The 18,148-nt window shown below is 38.9% G+C and overlaps 1 protein-coding gene and 1 long non-coding RNA gene across 13 annotated transcripts in view; both read left to right on the top strand.

Moving 5' to 3' along the window:
* Positions 1 to 18,148, top strand: part of LOC148652233 (acyl-CoA-binding domain-containing protein 6-like) — a 259,679-nt gene that overhangs the window by 18,948 nt on the left and 222,583 nt on the right. For 10 of the 12 annotated variants that reach the window (XM_088597566.1, XM_088597563.1, XM_088597559.1 and 7 more), the window contains exons 1-2: positions 13,193 to 13,669; positions 14,734 to 14,830. The exons of 1 other annotated variant lie outside the window; for it this stretch is intronic. In XM_088597566.1, coding sequence (XP_088453692.1) covers positions 13,397 to 13,669; positions 14,734 to 14,830 — 370 coding nt within the window. In that variant the 5' untranslated portion in view covers positions 13,193 to 13,396. Of the gene's footprint in view, positions 1 to 13,192; positions 13,670 to 14,733; positions 14,831 to 18,148 lie in introns of those variants that run through there. One more of the 12 variants, XM_088597558.1, reaches the window with a different exon arrangement.
* On the top strand, positions 10,413 to 12,470 carry LOC148652244 (uncharacterized). Its single transcript, XR_015925071.1, has 2 exons — positions 10,413 to 10,892; positions 12,239 to 12,470. It is a non-coding gene; the product is annotated as an uncharacterized LOC148652244 (long non-coding RNA).

Genomic DNA, 18,148 nt, shown 5'->3' with positions numbered 1-18,148 from the left:
TATCTAGTTCCAGTTCTTGTGCTCAAAGCAATGCAAAGAGCTCAAGTGTCTGCTCTTCACCAACAAATTCAGTGTTTTCTGATTCTGTGTCAGATATTTCAGATTTGTGCACCTATACAGTAGAAACTGCTGGAGCCATTTGTGAAGCAATGAAAAAAAGAGTTAGACCAGGAGATTTATTGCACAACAGTGGCAAAGAAGGCTTCAGATGAAAGCCTTCTGGCTAGAGAGGTTGTTACTTCAGTTTTGGAGTACCTTCTGGACAGAGCATTAAATCAGATGCAGAAAGTGAAGGGTCAGAGAAGATGCTGAGGACCTCCAGCTCTGTATTCCATAGAACAGCAACAAGGATAATAAGTGAAATTATTGAAAAAGCAGCTGCAAAATATATATCTTCTGGACTTGCCCATCTCCCTGAGCAACCAAACAGTACAGCTGATGATGTATGTAAAACACCGGATGCAACAAAACATGCTCAAGAAGCAATGTCCTCAGACTCTTCTTCTCATGTGCAAAACACTGAACTGGCTTCAGATATTGTTGTTGATGTTTAAGAAAGACTACATTACGCTACATGCATTTAGAAGATTTCTTTCTCAACAGACTACAAAGTTAAATGAGAAAGTTGTGATACAGCCCTGTTACCAGGAACATCAGAAATTAAAACTGATACTAGAACAGCTGAGCACCTTAGGACAATGACTGAGGAACTCTTCAAAACTGTGAAGAAGAAACTGAAACACTTTTGGAATCAGAAGAGCCTGTCTTTGTTCAAAGCAAGGAAAGTTTTATCTGCTAAAGAGCAGAGATCAGCAGATTCACTTGAGATGTTTCCTCCTTCAGTCCAGGTTTCACACCTGAGCTTTAGTGAACCACACTTGACTAAGAAAAGCATGTCAGTACCAAACTTGGCACCCCGTAAGCATCTTAGTGAAGATTCAGAACCTTTAGGTGTGTTAATGAACGTTGATTTCTCAAGGCAAAGCAGGACTACTCAGGAAAATCAGGCAAATTTAATAATCTGTGCCAAGGATGTTGGCAGTCAGATATTGCAAACAATCAGGAGTGAAATAAATAGGGATGACAAAGGATGTTGCTCAGGAGCAAAGCAAAACCCTCAGAAGAAACCCTTTAAGCAAGTGAACTGGTGGATTCTGTTTTATCTACATTTGAAAATCTTAAAGTTTCAGATGTGGTCTTAAAGCCAGATTATGAAACAATGCACCTCTCTGGTGAACAATATGGGAAAGACAGGATGTCTAGTGCAGAAGACACTGTCCATAAAGAATACACTAAAAGTAACCGTAGAGAATATTCTGTTCAACGTTTCCCACCCATAAATGTGCCTGGGATGGTGATTGATTCTTATACAGATGACACAGAAGTCATGAGTCAGGAAACTCCCTATAGAGTCCTGACTGATGCTTCATCAAAGCTTCAGGATCAACCTACACTACAGCAGAACAAGAAAATGAATTGACATGTAAAAGCAATCAAGTTCCCCGGTCCCGTGTTTGGCGTGTTGCTGGTCTCGTCACTGAGAATATAGCATTTCATACCCATTCCAATAATGTTAACTTGAACATTGAAAAGCTTTCAGCTGAAGAGGCGTCCTGTGCATCTCAAGTACCAGGAGCCACAGCAAAGCACAATCTCCCCCCACTGCAGACAAGGGTTTCAGAAGAGCCTAAGGACCAAGTCAGGACCTCCACAGAGAGTTCTACAATGAGTCCTATTGAAAGGAAAGTGGAACAACTTGTCTCGAGTGGATCTCTGCGTGTATTTTCAGAAGAAAATGTCAAAAATGTTTTCCATTTAATTTTGAAATCAGGAATAACAGTACAATTGGGCACAGCTCACAAATCTAATTCAGATCCAACTTTAACGAGCCGTCTAGTAGTTCAGGATTTATCCCATCCAAAGTCCTCAGAGCTTTCTATGCAGTTGTTGTATTCATTTACTGAGAAATCAGTGAAAAGGCTGTTGAAGCAGTGCCTCAGTTTTCCAGATTCTCCAACTTTTCACACAAATGAGAAAGATGTTTCACTTTTTCAAGAGTGTGATACAAATACGGAATTTAAGTCTTCCCAAAGGATTTCAGAGAAAATGTCTCTGACTGCCAAGGATCACAGACCACAGAAAAGTACTGCACCATCAGTGCCCAGTTCACAGATGTACCATGATGCAATTAATCAGCTTTCCAGCTTGCTTGTAAAGTCTGTCATGGATGTTTTGTCTGCTGCGTGTGATTTATCAACGGAGCCTGAAGACAGTGAAAATCAAGTTAAGAAGGAAATCAAATCAAATCATTTAATAGTGTATAAACATTTTAGTTGCTATGAAGTACAAGTTAAAAAATGTAGTGGCTGTATATAAATATACAGTACCTTGATTTTCTATCTGTTGTATCTTTAAAAAGTTTTTGATGTATGTAGACCAAGATAGTGTAGGCCATGACTATGAATGAGAGAATGAGTGAATAAAGCCATATATTCAGTAGCCATAGAGATGCAGCCATTCAAAGTGCGCGGCACAGACACGTACCGGAGGTAATTGGCTACGGCGTTGCGCATCGATGACGCAAAAAAACATCATCAGTACTTGATTGGTTGACCGAAAGGGGCACTCGTGGTCCGTTGGTCGGTCGTAGAAAGATTTACAGTAAATGTCTTTACTGTGCCCGTTTTAGCATCCGTGTCACACCTGAAGAAGGCTCCACGGCCGAAACGTTGTGTTCTCTTTCTTCTTTTTTTCAGCATGGAATAAACCTATTACTTGTTCCTTTGCAGATACAATTCTATTGTTTGTTGTGTTGTCTATGATGTTTTTTTCCCCCCCATTTTCTGTGTCCTTCTGTCTTGTACATTATAAAATGTTACTTACCTTTGCTGTGTCCAAAAGATGAAGGAGCAGGTTTAAATGACTTTGGAGGTTGATCGTTGTATAGAAGATACCCAATGTCCACAGTCTTTTAGGAAGGAATATAAAAAATACCAATACAAAGTTTATATTTGTATTTGTATTGCACAAAAGGCTTCTGAATTATAGGAGAAACCTGTGAAAATAAACAGATTGAAAAGATAATGTACATCCTTACCTCACATTCTGGGAGATGACACAGATTATAAATAAAGGTTTCTTACCTTTTTATAATGTAGGACAAAAAAGGCTGCAAAGTCTGCCCCATTGCACTCTTGGAGTCATTCACCAATTTCTTCCCATATACCCAGCCATTGGTATGGTCATCCATGTAGAGGTATCGCAGACCTCTTCCTTCATCGTGGTCTGGCAGCTTATACAGAATAAACCTGTATGATTCCAAAAACACATAAAAGAGTACTACATACTGTATACTGCTCTAGAACTGTGACACTGTACAATGTGTCCTGGGTGTTGGACAGTGTTAACTGTTGAGATCACTAGAAAATAAAAAGGGCACTTAAACAATACTAGTGTCTGTTGCCAGTCTGTGGGTGCACTGGTGCTTCTGGGAGATGAACAGAACCTGTGGCAAGAGAAGAAGGGTCAAGCAGCCTTGATCATTTCTAGGTGATGTAGTGGCCTACAAAGCAAAAATAGCTCTTGTTTTTAGGGGTCGCCCATGTTTGACATGAGCATTGTGGCAAAACTGGAATAATCTTATGCGATTAGAGCTCATTTTCTGCATTTTAAACCAGCAGAGCTCTGTAGAACTGAACTGCAGCAGTTGACAAAGAGTCAACAGTTGACTAAAAGAAGCGAGGCAAGGCAAGCATCTCACAAACATTACTCTCCTCAAGAATACATTCTGGTGAATCGTTTCAAAACGAACTATTGAAAGGAAAAAAAGACTTAAAATCCAATAGTAATTTCTTTATGACAAAAAAATCATAGACGTTGTACCCTGGATTTACAGATGCAGCCATTCAAAGTGCGCGGCACAGGCACGTACCGGGGGTAATTGGCTACGTCATCGCGCATCGTGACGCGAGATGATGCAAAATACCGCGGTACGTGATGGGTTGACCGACGGGCACTCGTGGTGCGTTGATCGGTCGTAGAAAGATTTAAATGTCTTTACTGTGCCAGTTTAAGTATTGAATATTTATATGGAATTTTACCACTGAAGGGAAATCTTAGTAGCTGAGCATAAAAAGAATAGGAGCATACTGTAACGTGTGCGAAGGCCATAAATGGTATTAATTTTGGAACATAAACATACAGTATATGGCTGGTCTCGGTACTAAACAATACACACCAGTATTTTGTTTCTCCCTAAACATTTTAAGCTTCGAAGTCTTTAACTAATGTGATACTGGAGTCAACAAGCATACTTTTAGAATTTGATTAAAAGGGAATATAATATGGAATTGTGTATCTAAAGAAATTAATAAAGATATCATTATATTCATATACCGCAACACAAGAATAGTACACGCTGTACATTGTCTGTTGATAATGTTTCTGTAGTGCTTTTTCAGCACTCTGCATATGACCTTGCTGGTGGCGCTGTGGGTTAGGTTCCTGACTCCCACTCTGATCGAATTTAAGTAATTTTAATAACAATGAATAGTCACCTATGCGTTACAATATAAACATTAATATTGATTTAAATCACGTTTTGATTTAAATCGCAAACGCGGGTTTAAATACATGTTTTTTGATTCATAATCAGACAAATGCAACATAAATTGATATCTTTATCTTCTAAGTATCTTAATAAAATAGCGTAGCTTTCTCCCCGTTTAGATTTATTTTTTCTTGGGATCAAATGTGGAAAGATTATATTGTAACCATTTTTATTTTTTAAATACATTTTAGAAAAGTGTATTCTATACTAAAAAGCTGTACACCACCTCCTATAAAGATACATATTGTAATACTTTCGGGTTCGGATAGGACAGACACAAGAACTCAGACTTGCGGAGTCAAAGCAAGTTAAAGCCTTGATTTTATATATCACCTTTAAAAGTGACATCTCAAAGCAAAGTAAATACCCAACACTGAGTGTACCCATCTGTCCCCATTGTACCCAGAGAGCACAGCCAGGACAGACAGGCAAATAAGATACACTCCACAGACATTCACAACAGCGAAATATCATATAACGTTTGCACATGTAGTTTAATTATTATTTGTTTTTCAGGAAGTTAAAAAAACACTTGAATTACTTATCCAGTCTCTCGAAATAAAATTATTTTTCAAGCAATGCAACTAACGTCAGGCAACGTGTTTTTTTTAATCCAACATTGACAGCCACATCTTAAATCTTGTCAGTCAGTTCTTTTTTCTCTATTTGAATTGTGGCGATTCAAACAACCTGGGATAACAAGTGGTCTCAAAGTCACCTAGCTCACAGAGCTTCAACAACAGATGACAATTCCCTTAGTCCTTCCTTAGTCTTCCTGAAATTGTCAGATTATGAGTGAATAAGAGCATTTTATTAAAAACGTTTTAATCGCGTATCTAAGGAACTAGCAGTATAACCTTGTTCATGCACAAACAGTGGCATGTGACATTATTAATTTGGGTGTCTCCTCTTGCCAGAAAGCTCTAAATTGCATTTTGAGTGCGGTTTTTGACTTTTTTTAAATTGCAACCCATAAATAAAGCTGATACTGTTTAGACTTTTAATTATTTTAAACTGTATTACAGCAGCACAATGCACAATGCAACGTAAATCGCTATCTTTGTCTTCTGCGTAATAATGTTCACCTCTCTGTCCAGCAAATTAACAATAGTAATAATAATGAACTTTATTGTATATGGCGCCTTTAAAGGTGGCTCCTCAAAGCGCTTTACAGGATAAAAACAATAACAACAATAGTGTCAGGCTGGGCAAACGATTTTTTTATAGAAATACAAAATGAGATATAATGATGTGTTCCGGTTTAGACATTAACGAGTACAACCCCCCTCTCTGCGGGAGTGCTGGCTGTGACAAATTAAACCGGTTTCACAGGTATTTTCAAAGTAGAAGGGGACAAGATTTCCAGCGAAAGACACCTCCCCCCCTCCAAAAGTACAGTACTTACTAGTTAAGAAAGCTAGGCTCCTCAATGAAATCGCTTTAACATGCTAATACGTTGGTGTAACAGTCCGGGCGTGGCAAGCTTGTAATGTCAACCCGACATTTACGGCGAAAGGAACCCTTCTTTCATTGGAAGACAATGAACATATTCTAGCCCTAAATGAATTAATAGCAAATATGATTTACATAAAAGACATTTTTCCAAGAAAGTTTAGCCTTTGTCACTAATGAAACCACTAAATAAAGACATAAATATAGAAATCTTAAGATTTTTAAAATACATGACTTTGCTAAACTAATTTAAAAATAAAAACGATTACAAAGGCCAGCGGAGAGAGACAACAGGGGAGGGATGTTGGTTTTACATAAGGGGCGGGGCTATGGAAATTAGGTCTGTTTGGGAATGTGGAGTTACATGTTCTGGCTGTTTGTGAATTATCGTTATTGAGTATAGAGTGTTGATGTATTGATTTTGTGTAATGCTGTATGTTGAAAATTGGATTTTGTTTATGATAAAGAGGATAAACTGGGATGGGAGGAGGGTTTAGTTTTGCATAAGGGGCAGGCTATGCTAATTGTAGGAATTTGAGAGTTTTTGGTTTGTATTACAAATAATTCGTACTAGATATTGAGATTTGTTGTTGTTTTGTTGAGATTTAACTCCGCAAATCTGAGTTCTTGTGTCCGTCCTATCTGAGCCCGAAAGTATTACAATATGTATCTTTATAGCAGGTGGTGTACAGCTTTTTAGTATAGATTACACTTTTCTAAAATGTATTTAAAAAATAAAATGATTACAATCTAATCTTTCCACGTTTGATCCCAAGAAAAATAAATCTAAACAGAGAGAAAGCTATGCTGAAAGTTTATTAAGATACTTAGAAGACAAAGATATCAATTTATGTGGGTAGCTGCGTCAGCATGCGTAGGCTGCAAAGGAACAAGTAATAGGTTTATTCCATGCTGAAAAAAAGAAGAAAGAGAACACAACGTTTCGGCCGTGGAGCCTTCTTCAGGTGTGAGAGAGACAGGGCAGTAGGCAAAGGTAAAGTAGCGGGAGAACAAAGGTTGAGAGGGAGGAGGAGTGAGAGGCGGGAGCAGGGGACAGAAAGAGAGGCCAATCAAGAGGTGTGAAGTCAGAATGGGTGCAGAGAGGTGTGAAATGAAACTTCCAATGAATGGAGAAAATTTAAAAGAACAGTAATCTGTCGTTAAGGGAAGGGAGAATGTGTGATCCTAGCTGCAGAATAATTTTAGTTTTGGTGGTCTTTCTGATGTATTGAGAACACAGACGGAGAGATTAGAGGGGTCGTGGCCGTCAGAGGTGAAATGAGAAACAATGGGCTTGGAGAGATCTTTAATCTTCACAGCCCTGACGTGTTCTCTGAAGCGGTCTCCGAGTCTCCTTCCTGTTTCCCCAATGTAGATGGCTGGGCATTTACTGCAAGAGATACAGTAAATAAGGTTGCTGGAGGTACAAGATGCTGTCTGGGTGATCCGGAATTGTCCTGAGGGGCCTTGAATGAGTGTGGTGGTGGCTGTGTACTTGCAGGTGGTACAGCGAGCTCTTTTGCAAGGGAAAGTGCCTCGTGTGGATGGTTGCTGAGGGCGGTCAAGGGAGCTGTGGACAAGGAGGTTACGCAGATTAGGTGGTCGGCGATATGAGATGATAGGGCGATCAGAAAAGAGGGCCCCAATGGAGGGATCATCCTGTAGGATGGAAAAGTTCTGGTTAATGGTCCTGGGGATAGGAAGTGTGTTAGGGTGGTAAGGAAGCACCAAAGGAATGCGGTTGTTACGGCGGGAGTTCCTGATCGGGTTGATGGTCCGGGGGGTGTTTTTGGCTCGGGCAAGGGCCCTGTCAATCACACTGCTGGGGTATCCTCTGTTGATAAAAAATGAGTACATTTCGAGGGCTTGGTTTTCGAAGTCGATGTCGTCGCTGCATAATCGTCGTAACCTAAGGAACTGTGAAAAAGGAAGAGAGTTTTTAGTGTGGTTGGGGTGAAATGAGCTGTACAGGAGGTAGCTGTGTGAATCCGTGGGTTTGTAATAAACTGAAGTGGACAGTCGGGGGTAGTTGATAGACAAGTGGATGTCTAGAAACGGAAGAGTGGTGGAAGAAATGTTAACCGTATATTTGAGGGACGGGTGGAAGTTGGTGAAATGGTGCAGGAAGAATTCAAGCTGATCGTTGGAGCATGTGGCGGCACCGACGCAGTCATCGATATATCGTTTGTAGAGGTCAGGGACATAGCCAGTGTAGGAAGCGAAGAAGCGTTCTTCTACCCAGCCGACAAAAATGTTGGCATAGCTGAGTCCCATTCTGGTGCCCATGGCAACTCCACTGACCTGTTGGTAAAAAAGATTATTGAAAGAGAATGCGTTCAGTGTGAGGACCAGTTCTGCAAATGTTGCATTTGTCTGATTGTGAATCAAAAAACACATAAATTTAAACCCTCGTTTGCGATTTAAATCAGTATAAATGTTTATATTGTAACGCATAGGTGACTATTCATTGTTTATTAAAATGACTTAAATTCGATCATGTTGTGATATTTAGAAATATAAAAGTCAATTAATTGTCCATAATATTGCTATTCTATTTTTTCAAAGAAATGTTGCAATACACGAATATAATCATATCGTTACATCAGAAATTGAGAACAGTTCTTCTGAGGAACTGAAAAGAGACTCCCATCTTGAAAACAGTTCTGAAATCAAACCACTCAGTGTCCCTGTAGAACCGTTGAATATTGAACCGGTTTCCTTAGTTGGGCTCCAGGAAATTTCTATGGCTAAATCAACAGAATCACTTAATATGACTTTAGTGTGTACTGAGACTGTGGAAAACATCATAACACAGCTGCTATTGCAGATATACCCTACTTTGATAAAAGAGGAAACTTCTACAGAAATCCCAGGGAAGATGTCTGTGTCTTTGCTGAGTCAGATAGCTGTGGACCTCTTTGACAGTGTGTTGCAGGACTTGTCCGAAAACCAGGAGATAACAGTTGTGAAACAGGATAATGATGTGTTTCATGAACCACACAAGATTCAGCAGGTTGCTAGCTCTGTTCACAATGAATTGCTGTGCCAAACTGGATCCCAACAGGTTCTACAGAAAGCTGTAGCCACCAGAAATGAGACAGTGGTCAAAACCATAATCAGTTCTATGGTGACCAACATTTCCAAGCTGACACATTCAGCTTCCCGATGTTCATCCCTTTCACCAGAGACCAGTATTAGCAGAGAAGCAAGTGAGATCGTTGATGAGGTGAGGGGTGATATTAACATAACTAGTGAGCACAACAAAGAGGCAATACCCAGTCCTCAGTTTTCTGAAGTTTCCCTTGTTTCTTCTGAAATAGTACATGGAGTCACAGATAGTCTGCTAAAGAAAATTCAGCTAAACTGTTCCAGCCAGTACTCCTCAAGCTGCCATTGATATGGAAACCCGGAGCACTGAGCAGCTCATGTGCACCAAAATGGACCAGTTAGAACCTTCACCTGTTATTTGTCGAACAGTCAGAAGTAAAAAACGACAGTCTTCTATGACAAAGTTTCCAAAAGGCTTTTCTCCAACAGTCCCAAGTGGTTTTGAAAACAGTTTCCAGCCAGAAGACACTATGGATAAGCCCTGCTCATCACGTTCCCTAGGAGAAGCTGTTGGTGTGACACCTTGTTAGCTTCTGAGACACGAGAGAAGCCTGGAGATTATCTGGTTCAAAGAGTCCAGGATCTAGAAGGAGTACAGCAGTGTAAGGCTTCAGGGAAGAAGAGCTCCTTGAGGCCAGACTGTATGAAAACACGACTTCTGTCCTCTTAGCATGATGTGGTTGATGAGGTATGACCAACAGTTCCAAACCTGTAAAAATTTCTCTTATGAAAGTAGGATGGACCTGTTCTGTACCTAATTAACAGACATTTGTGTAGAAAGTACTGGAAAATGGAACTTTTATTTTGTAAATATGATGATAGTTATGTTGTGCATTTTCCTTTACAATAAAACTACAAATCCAGATTTGTTTTCCCTAACACTGTGTAACATCTCATAAATATCCCTACTGTCAGTTCATAGCATACGTTCTAAACTCACGTGTCTGTGGATGTCAGCTTTATCACTTTCTTATTCAATTAGTACAAGAGCAATCAGGTGAGTTAATGCTACTATAGAGAGACTTGCTCAAAGTATTGTCTACATTTCCAAACTGATGTCTGCATCATAAAAAAAACTGAGATGCATTATTTTCTATACATGCAATTGTAAACATTCACATTGGTTTATTATTTTATATTTCATTGTCTGCCTTTATTCTAGTGTTAACGTCAGTGCTAAAAACATATACACACCCCATAATCCTTATCTTCTTTTCAGTAAGAGAAGTGTTACTTGTTTTGATTTACACTGAACAATCATTGAACTGTAACTTTTTGTTTTTTTGTGACAGGAGTTGCCCGGACACTCATCTTGGTATGTGTACAATCCCAGCCTTAATAAGGACAAAAATCTCAGTCCAGCCCAAAGCAAGAGTGGTCTGCGCATTGACATAGCAAAACATTACAGGACCCCAATGCAACTGACCAAAACTCTAAGAGCGAAGGGCTTCTCTCTCACAGCAACATCCCCTTTGCAGTTAATATGCCGGATGAAGATGTGAATGTGAGCCAGAAAGTCAAGAAACATCCTTTGAAAAAGTTTGGCTCCATGATAAAGCATAAGATCATGGGTAATAGGTCAAAAGACGTCAGAATTCAGAATGAAACAAATCCATCTTTGGAAAAGTTAAGAGCCCAGGGAACATCCAGTGGACGTGGGAGCTGTGAAAGCTTTGGACCATTTCAAGTGCCTGATGAGTACAACAAGCCTCAAAAACACAAGGTATGGATTAGTTACCCAAACTTTAATTATTAACTTGGACATTGTATTTTTAATATTAGCACTACAGAAATTATTTGAATAGAATGCTCATTTGTACATCAAATAACATTCTAGAAGACATTCCTATTAATTGCAATCAACAAGAATAGCAACTGCTACTGTATGGTGGCCAATGCTGAATGTTCTGTATGAATAATGACTACAAATTTATCAAGATCAATACAGTACGTAACAGTTCAAGTATAATAGCTGTGGAAGAAATATTCCTAAATTGTTTTCTTTGTGTGCTCATAGTTCTTCAAAAAAAGTTTTTAGTTTGGACAGATTCAGTAGGAATAAGCCTCAGAACACTCCATATGGTGAGTATTTAGTTTGTGACTTGGATTTTATTTTGTGTAGCACATTAGTGACAAGTGTGGTTCAGAATTAGACATTGGATGGAATTTATGTAGAATGGGGGAATTCATCCTAAATTTAGAATCCTTTAAAAAACAAACTGATTTGTATACAAATTGGCCTTAGTGTTCTGCAAACGGCAAGTTTTGACTCTGCTACCTCCATAGGAATGGTGAGGCAGAACTCTAAACTCCACTCTGATCAAGTGGTCAACTGTGCACCTCTACTCTTCCCTGATCTCTCTTCTTCTAAATAGTCCATTGTCCAGTGCATCAATCTTTGGCAGTCCTCTTCAACAGTACTCTATTTTCTCAATTTTCAGTGCCCTCCCTCATTCCCTTCTACAGTATCTCTCGGTATAGTAAATATGACTAAATGTGACTTATATGATAGATATAAGATATAAGCTAATACGTCTTCCTTCTTTTACAAGTAAAGTTATGAAAACCACTTTAGAACTAAACAACAGGATCGCTCATATGAAAATAAGACCCTAGCAGTAGTCAATATGGTTTTAGAAAAGGTCATTCTTCCTTTACCATCTTGTTAAAATTCTTCAAACAAGTGACAGCAGTAAACACACAGAACGTACAAAATGATATGATTAGATTTTAAAGATGCTTTTGATAATGTTCTTCTTAAATTAAAGGCAATAGGCATTTAGGGAAATTCATGTATTGAACTGGTTAAGGGACAGGTAATAGTACAGATCAGGGGTGAATAGTCCAGTAGAAGATTTCAGGAATAATAGTTATGAATGTGATTGAAATGACTGAAAAACAGTTGTCTAATAGCCAAATTACCACACACCTTTAATCAAATAGCTTCTTATTGAATAAACCTGACATTAAGATGCCTCTGGGTAGAACTGTATCCAAAGTCTATCTTACCTGCTGCCATGGAATAAAGAAACTGGAACAGTGACATGTCAAACCACTCTGTGTTTCCAGGGATCCCTGTAATTCCAAACTCCAGGAAGATGCCAAAAAAACCATCGTTGCTGTCGAAGATGTCGACTGCTTTATCCAGAGCCTTCCTGTAATAATCCATCTGCCACCATCAAACATGTTTCACATGGAGGGGAAACTCCTTGCAATGAAAACTCAAAAAAGGAGTTCTAATGATGGGAACCTCATTTGCCTAGCTGATCTACTGTTTCTGAAATAAAAATAATCGCATTCATGTTTTTGTATAATGTTGTGTTATTCAAATAGGTGAGCACACTACCACATGCATGACCAGACACTTTTAAACTAAATCACAAAATGGTTTGTTAGTTGTCTGTAAATATCTTATTGGTGTACTATACCATTAAAAAAAATAAAACAGTCTTAGCCTTCATAATTCTATTCATAGTTATAGCAAGACGTGATTTACTGTAAGTATTCAAAATCCTCAAAGCTACTGACCTACAGTAGTGCACTTCATAAGATTTAGTAGTGCAGCACGAACTAGGGGAAACTATTTGGATTTAAAAAATATAAGAGGTTTAAATAATCTACCAAACAGGGAAATGCATATTTTTATTCAAAGGGTTTGGGGCCTGGAACAAACATCCCAACTATGATGTGGACGCTGATATCCTGACGTCCCTGAAGAAAGGGTTAGATTAGATACATGAATGAATTGGCTACTGAAAAACCAGGCAAGCCAGATGAACTATCAACGTTCTACTGTGCACCAACAAGTGCACCTAATGAACTTTCGTGTGATTGGCAAGTTGCAATGCCTCACTGCACAAGCTGTATTCCTGGTCAGAGGGCTTAAAACAAATTGCCAACTTTTTGTGAAAGTACATAAGCTATAACTATAGTATTCTCATTCCAGAAAATGTTGCGTTTCTTTTTTCCATCTGTACTGTGTATATATACTGTATGGACTAGGAACTTATCTACTCTGTGTTTTTGGTTTCCCTTCGGACCGCTTAGGGGAGCGAACGGTTAACGGACCGCGGTGAGCAACAAGTCCTGAAACGGTTAGCCAGCATCTTGATACTGTCTGCAGGAGAGAGTAATTTTAATATAATTTGTCTTCCTGGAGATTGATTTAGATTATTCGAGAAATTCAAACTACGATCATAACATTTATATTTATAGACATACTCCAATATGGCGTCTCGCTCTCCATTGTCTTCCCCCGACTCTGCTACGGGTTCAGGTACCGACCCGGCTCGGCCAGACACAGGAGAGCCGCTCGGTGGTTCAGATTCGGATTCAGACTTGGGTCTCGGGGAGGAAGGTTGCGGTGCTGGTGACCTGGGGTATCGCCTGGAAGAGACGGAGCTCGAAGCCGAGTTTGAAGCGGCAGCTGAGCGGCTCCGTGGACTGGTGCAGACAGCGAGCAGAGAACAGCTGCTTTACCTGTACGCCAGGTATAAACAGGTAAAGCGACCCCAAAACTTTGGCAACTCTTTAATAAACTGAAGCAAAGACGTGTTTGATGTGTTTTCGGGCTCAAGGTCAATTAGTTTGAAACCTTAAAAATGTGCACTCAGCATGTGCATAATCAGCTGCTGTCATGTAGTTGGTGACCTTCGTGTTTATAAAGTACTGAGTACGTTTGGATGAAGAAACCACTAGCAATATTTTCTAGTTCCCCAAGGGATCATCTTAACTGACAAACGTTGAATAGAAGTGTACAAAACGACTTTTCTGCTACTCTCCAAACATTTTGTATTACTGACAAACCTACTGGCCACGTAAACTGAGTTATATACATTATTTATATGCAAAATTTAGAAATAAGCAGTTGGCATAAATGAACAGGGTAATAAAATATATATCAATATATATATATCATATCTAGCACATTTAAAAAATAAATTGAATCATTTTCCACACAGTGAGCATATTGCCCCTGTGAATTTAAAATAGGAATACAGTTAAATTCCAGTGGATTTGCTGTTTGAAACAGCCATTGTTATCCTGTGTTCACATGATGACTAGCTAATCATATTCTTAAAGTTTGCTTCTTCTCATTGATACCTTTTCAGTTGTTGAATATGTATTCCTTTCAGTAAGCGATAGCTAAAGTATTGTGCACAAAGTCATTTTAAGTTACACAAGGCAAGAGACAAATCTGTGCGACTCCACAAACCCACACTAAATATAGGTTTCAGTGTTGTCCAGAAAAAAAGAAAGGTAAATGTGTGAACTTTCACAGATATTGTAAGAAACCCAACAGACCAGGGAGTGTAAGTAGGATTTCAGTTGTTAAAGGCTAAATAACATCCTAGGCAAGTAAGATCTGTCAGTCAACTTATGGGATAGACTATGACTAAATTACATACCCGAGAAGCTGAGTTCTAGCATTCACAGTCTCCTTGCCGAACTGTATTAAAAATAGAAAACAAAACATTTGCCCTACTGAAAAGCGGTTAAGAGTTTCTACCAGCTGGGCTCTGTAAGGCTGCTGATGGGTTACACATTGTGCTGTGATGCTGCAGGCAGGCCTGGAAGCAGCTTGGGGACATGAGCAAAGAACAGGCCATGCAGGAGTATGTAGCGTGTGTGCATTCGCTGGACCCAGAAGGAGGCCAGAAGGTAGGGACTTCTGACTCAATTTCACTTAAACCTGCTATTTGTTTGGTGTCAGCTTTTGGGCGCCAGGATGATGTCATGCATTGAGAGGGCGAACTGTCTCTGGGACAAGCTGTCAGATTTGTTCTAGAGATAAACCTGTTCCTGGGATTCCTACAGTACAAGAGACAGTTTCACATGATTCGTCAGTAAACTACTAGCTACTAGCAACCTAATGAATACGGTCACTTGAGCAGCCCACTTGTGTCTGTAACCTCTCTTGCGTTTTTCAGTTCTTGGCAGTTTGTATACTGAAGTAATTCTGGCAGTAATTTGTAACATTAACCTCTCTCAACACAGCACCGTCATCTTACCTAAACAAAACATGAATATTAATGATCAGAAACTAAGGCCCACTTTAAAAATCACAAATATGCTCCTTAAAAAAATCACAGAATCGGGTTCCAGATAGCTGCATGTTTTGCTTACTCAAAGAGCAAAAGGTCTGTTTTCTACCAAATGTTACCAAAAACATCCCTGCCCACTTGCAGCTGACAGGACTTGGCTGTTTCCCCATATATACTGTATGCCATATATATCCAGTGAGTATAATATGAAGAGGGGTGGATCAGGGATTTAGTGTTCACTGTTGTCCCTTTTGTGCTACATTTAAGAAAATAAAATAATTTTTCAGTTTGCATTGTCTTACCTTTATGACTACTGAGAATAAGTACTCTGGAACACAATCAAAAGAAAATTAAAATCTATATAAAGGGCCAGCATGGGTGTGGAGTGGATAGCGCTTCTGCCATGTAGCACTGGGGCCCTGGGTTCAATTCCAGACCTGGGGTGCTGTCTGCATGGAGTTTGTATGCTCTCCCCATGTTTGCGTGGGTTTCCCCCCACAGTCCAAAGACACGCTGGTAGTTTAATTGGCTTCTGGGCAATTGGCCTTGGTGTGAGGTTGTGTGTGTCTATCTGTGTGTGTCCTGTGATAGACTGGTGTCCCCTCCAGCGTGTATACCACCTTGCGCTCACTGCATGCCAGGATAAGCTGCAGCTCCCCTGCAACCCTGTATTGGGAAAAAGCAGTTAGAAAATGGTGGGATTTATAGTTTAAAGTGTGAAGTGTATGTAGATAGAACAGTTATATTTCAGAATAAACAAGTATTCCATGTCTATGTGGAACAATTATTTGTTTATATTTTGGGTATCAATTTTGAAGTGACTAAAGGATTTACAAAACAGTAGTGCCTGGACTTTAATGAAGAGGATATGGCATTAAGGAATTCGAATTGTTTGAATTCAGCATTAGCTCTAGTGTAGATTTAACAGCCCAGTTCATAGAGGCCACGCAGAGTGGCCTCGATGTGTCAGCGTCTCTTATGATCATTGGTGCTATTAGTCGCAGTTCATGCTTGGCAAATTTGACAACTTGCCCAGAGTGGTGAGTGCAGTATTGCGAGATTTTCTCTCTTCACAATTCTCATGACTATGCATTGAAGGACAATAATAATAGTATAATGTTAATTTTTGAGTGTTTTTAAATAACCCTCAAAGCTCCTTATAGTAGTACACATAATACACAAAAAACGAATGGCACATATCAATGTTATAGCATTAATTTTTCAGTTGTTGAGCTAATATCAGTCTTGTCACGGTTTGCTTTCAGAAATGTTCTGTTGTATCTATGTCTTAATTTCAGACAGACTCCTGTAAAGTACAGAAACCAGAATAGTAGTAATCGAATTTGATTTTCAAATTAATCTGTCAGCAGGATAGCAGTGAAACCCAAGCCCACAATGGTAAAAACGTTGCCCAAGAGCCAGTGTATAAATATTAAATAGTTACGTTTCCAGTACAAATCTCTATGTAATACCTCGGGTTAGTGCAATAACATCACTTTTAACTAGGATTTATGAATTTGTTTCTGGTGGTGGTATTGATAAATAAGAGCTAAACCAAGGAAGGGGTGTGCCAGATATCCCAAGATAAGTTTCCATGTGATCCAGTGTGGGACTGTGATTGACACCAGCAGCATTTTAGTTGAATAAAAAGCACATCAAGTGATCCAGAAGCCACTGGAAAATCATTAACTGACTTAACAATGGTAGTTTCTGTACTGTGTATCCAAACTCCAACTGAAGAGGTTCAAAGAGCTCATTAGATACAAGACGCAATTAGAATTGAGTCGCATTGTCCATTTCAGAGTTTTTGTGAGAAAAGGCAACTTAGTGGTACATAGTGGTAGTTAAGTGCTTGAGGTCCTAGGTCAGTTTTAGAAACCCTTACGTAACTAGAAATTTATGTCGAAATGCCCATTAATCACACCCCACGGGCTATGCATACATGTGTACAGTACATCAATGTGTCAGTTTACATATGATGTTATTTCGGTCAGTTTCTTTCATATGAAGCACACATAGAAAATTAAGTTCAATAATTATTAATGCAGTGTTCTATAAATAGAACAAATATCTAAACATATTCATATGATGCATACAGAAAGTTAAGCTCTATAATTTATAACGTAATGTGATATCAATAAAAAAATTGAAAAAACCTGTTTGCCCGGATCGTGGTCACTGTCCCCCCAGATGACACGTTTCTTTTAAACCGCTCCACAAATTCTCACATGAACGTATTCTCCAATATCATCACAACAAAACCATAAAGTTTGTTTCCACAGATATGACACTATTATGCAATAAACCAATAAATTAATGAACTAGCAGAATCCCAATAAAAACACCCGGCCAGCACAGCATGTCAATATTATACATTTTTACCAACAAAACCGCAAAAGCAAAAACCAGCAAATATATATATATATCCCATGTTTTTACCTTATTCTGAAGCATGATATATATCCAAAATAACCCAGACTTGAACGTTATTGACTTCATAGTAAATGTTTGAAGAACGATCGGTAGAAATAAGGCGATCTGATTAGTAAAAACCGCTTTCATTCATTGTATTTTCAGCCATTCAGAGCTCTTAGGGGGTAAGACTTCCTCTAGAAGCCTCGAGCTGCATTCCGCCTGCCTTTTAGCTGTCAATCATTGACTCAGAAGGGGTAATCAATCAGTTTTTTATCAGTGCTCCTTTTTTTCACACCAGAAGGCAACTCTGAGGTTTTTTTTCATTGCATAACAGCAGATAAAGGCTCTCTAGCAGTGTCTAATAGTTTTTATAGTAATTGCAATGGTTATTATTCTTATTTTCAATATTTTTAGGATTTTTTATTATAGGCGTGAAATTTCATTCCAGGTTCAGTCTTCACAAAACATGATGTAGAATTTTTTCTAATTGATCAATTTTTCCCAGATTTGTATCCAAGCT

Source organism: Lepisosteus platostomus, chromosome 11 (assembly GCF_059453375.1).
Source record: "Lepisosteus platostomus isolate fLepPlt1 chromosome 11, fLepPlt1.hap1, whole genome shotgun sequence".
Lineage (NCBI taxonomy): Eukaryota > Metazoa > Chordata > Actinopteri > Semionotiformes > Lepisosteidae > Lepisosteus > Lepisosteus platostomus.
The sequence above is the reverse complement of the archived record's forward strand: the minus strand, read 5'-3'. Positions and strand labels throughout refer to the sequence as shown.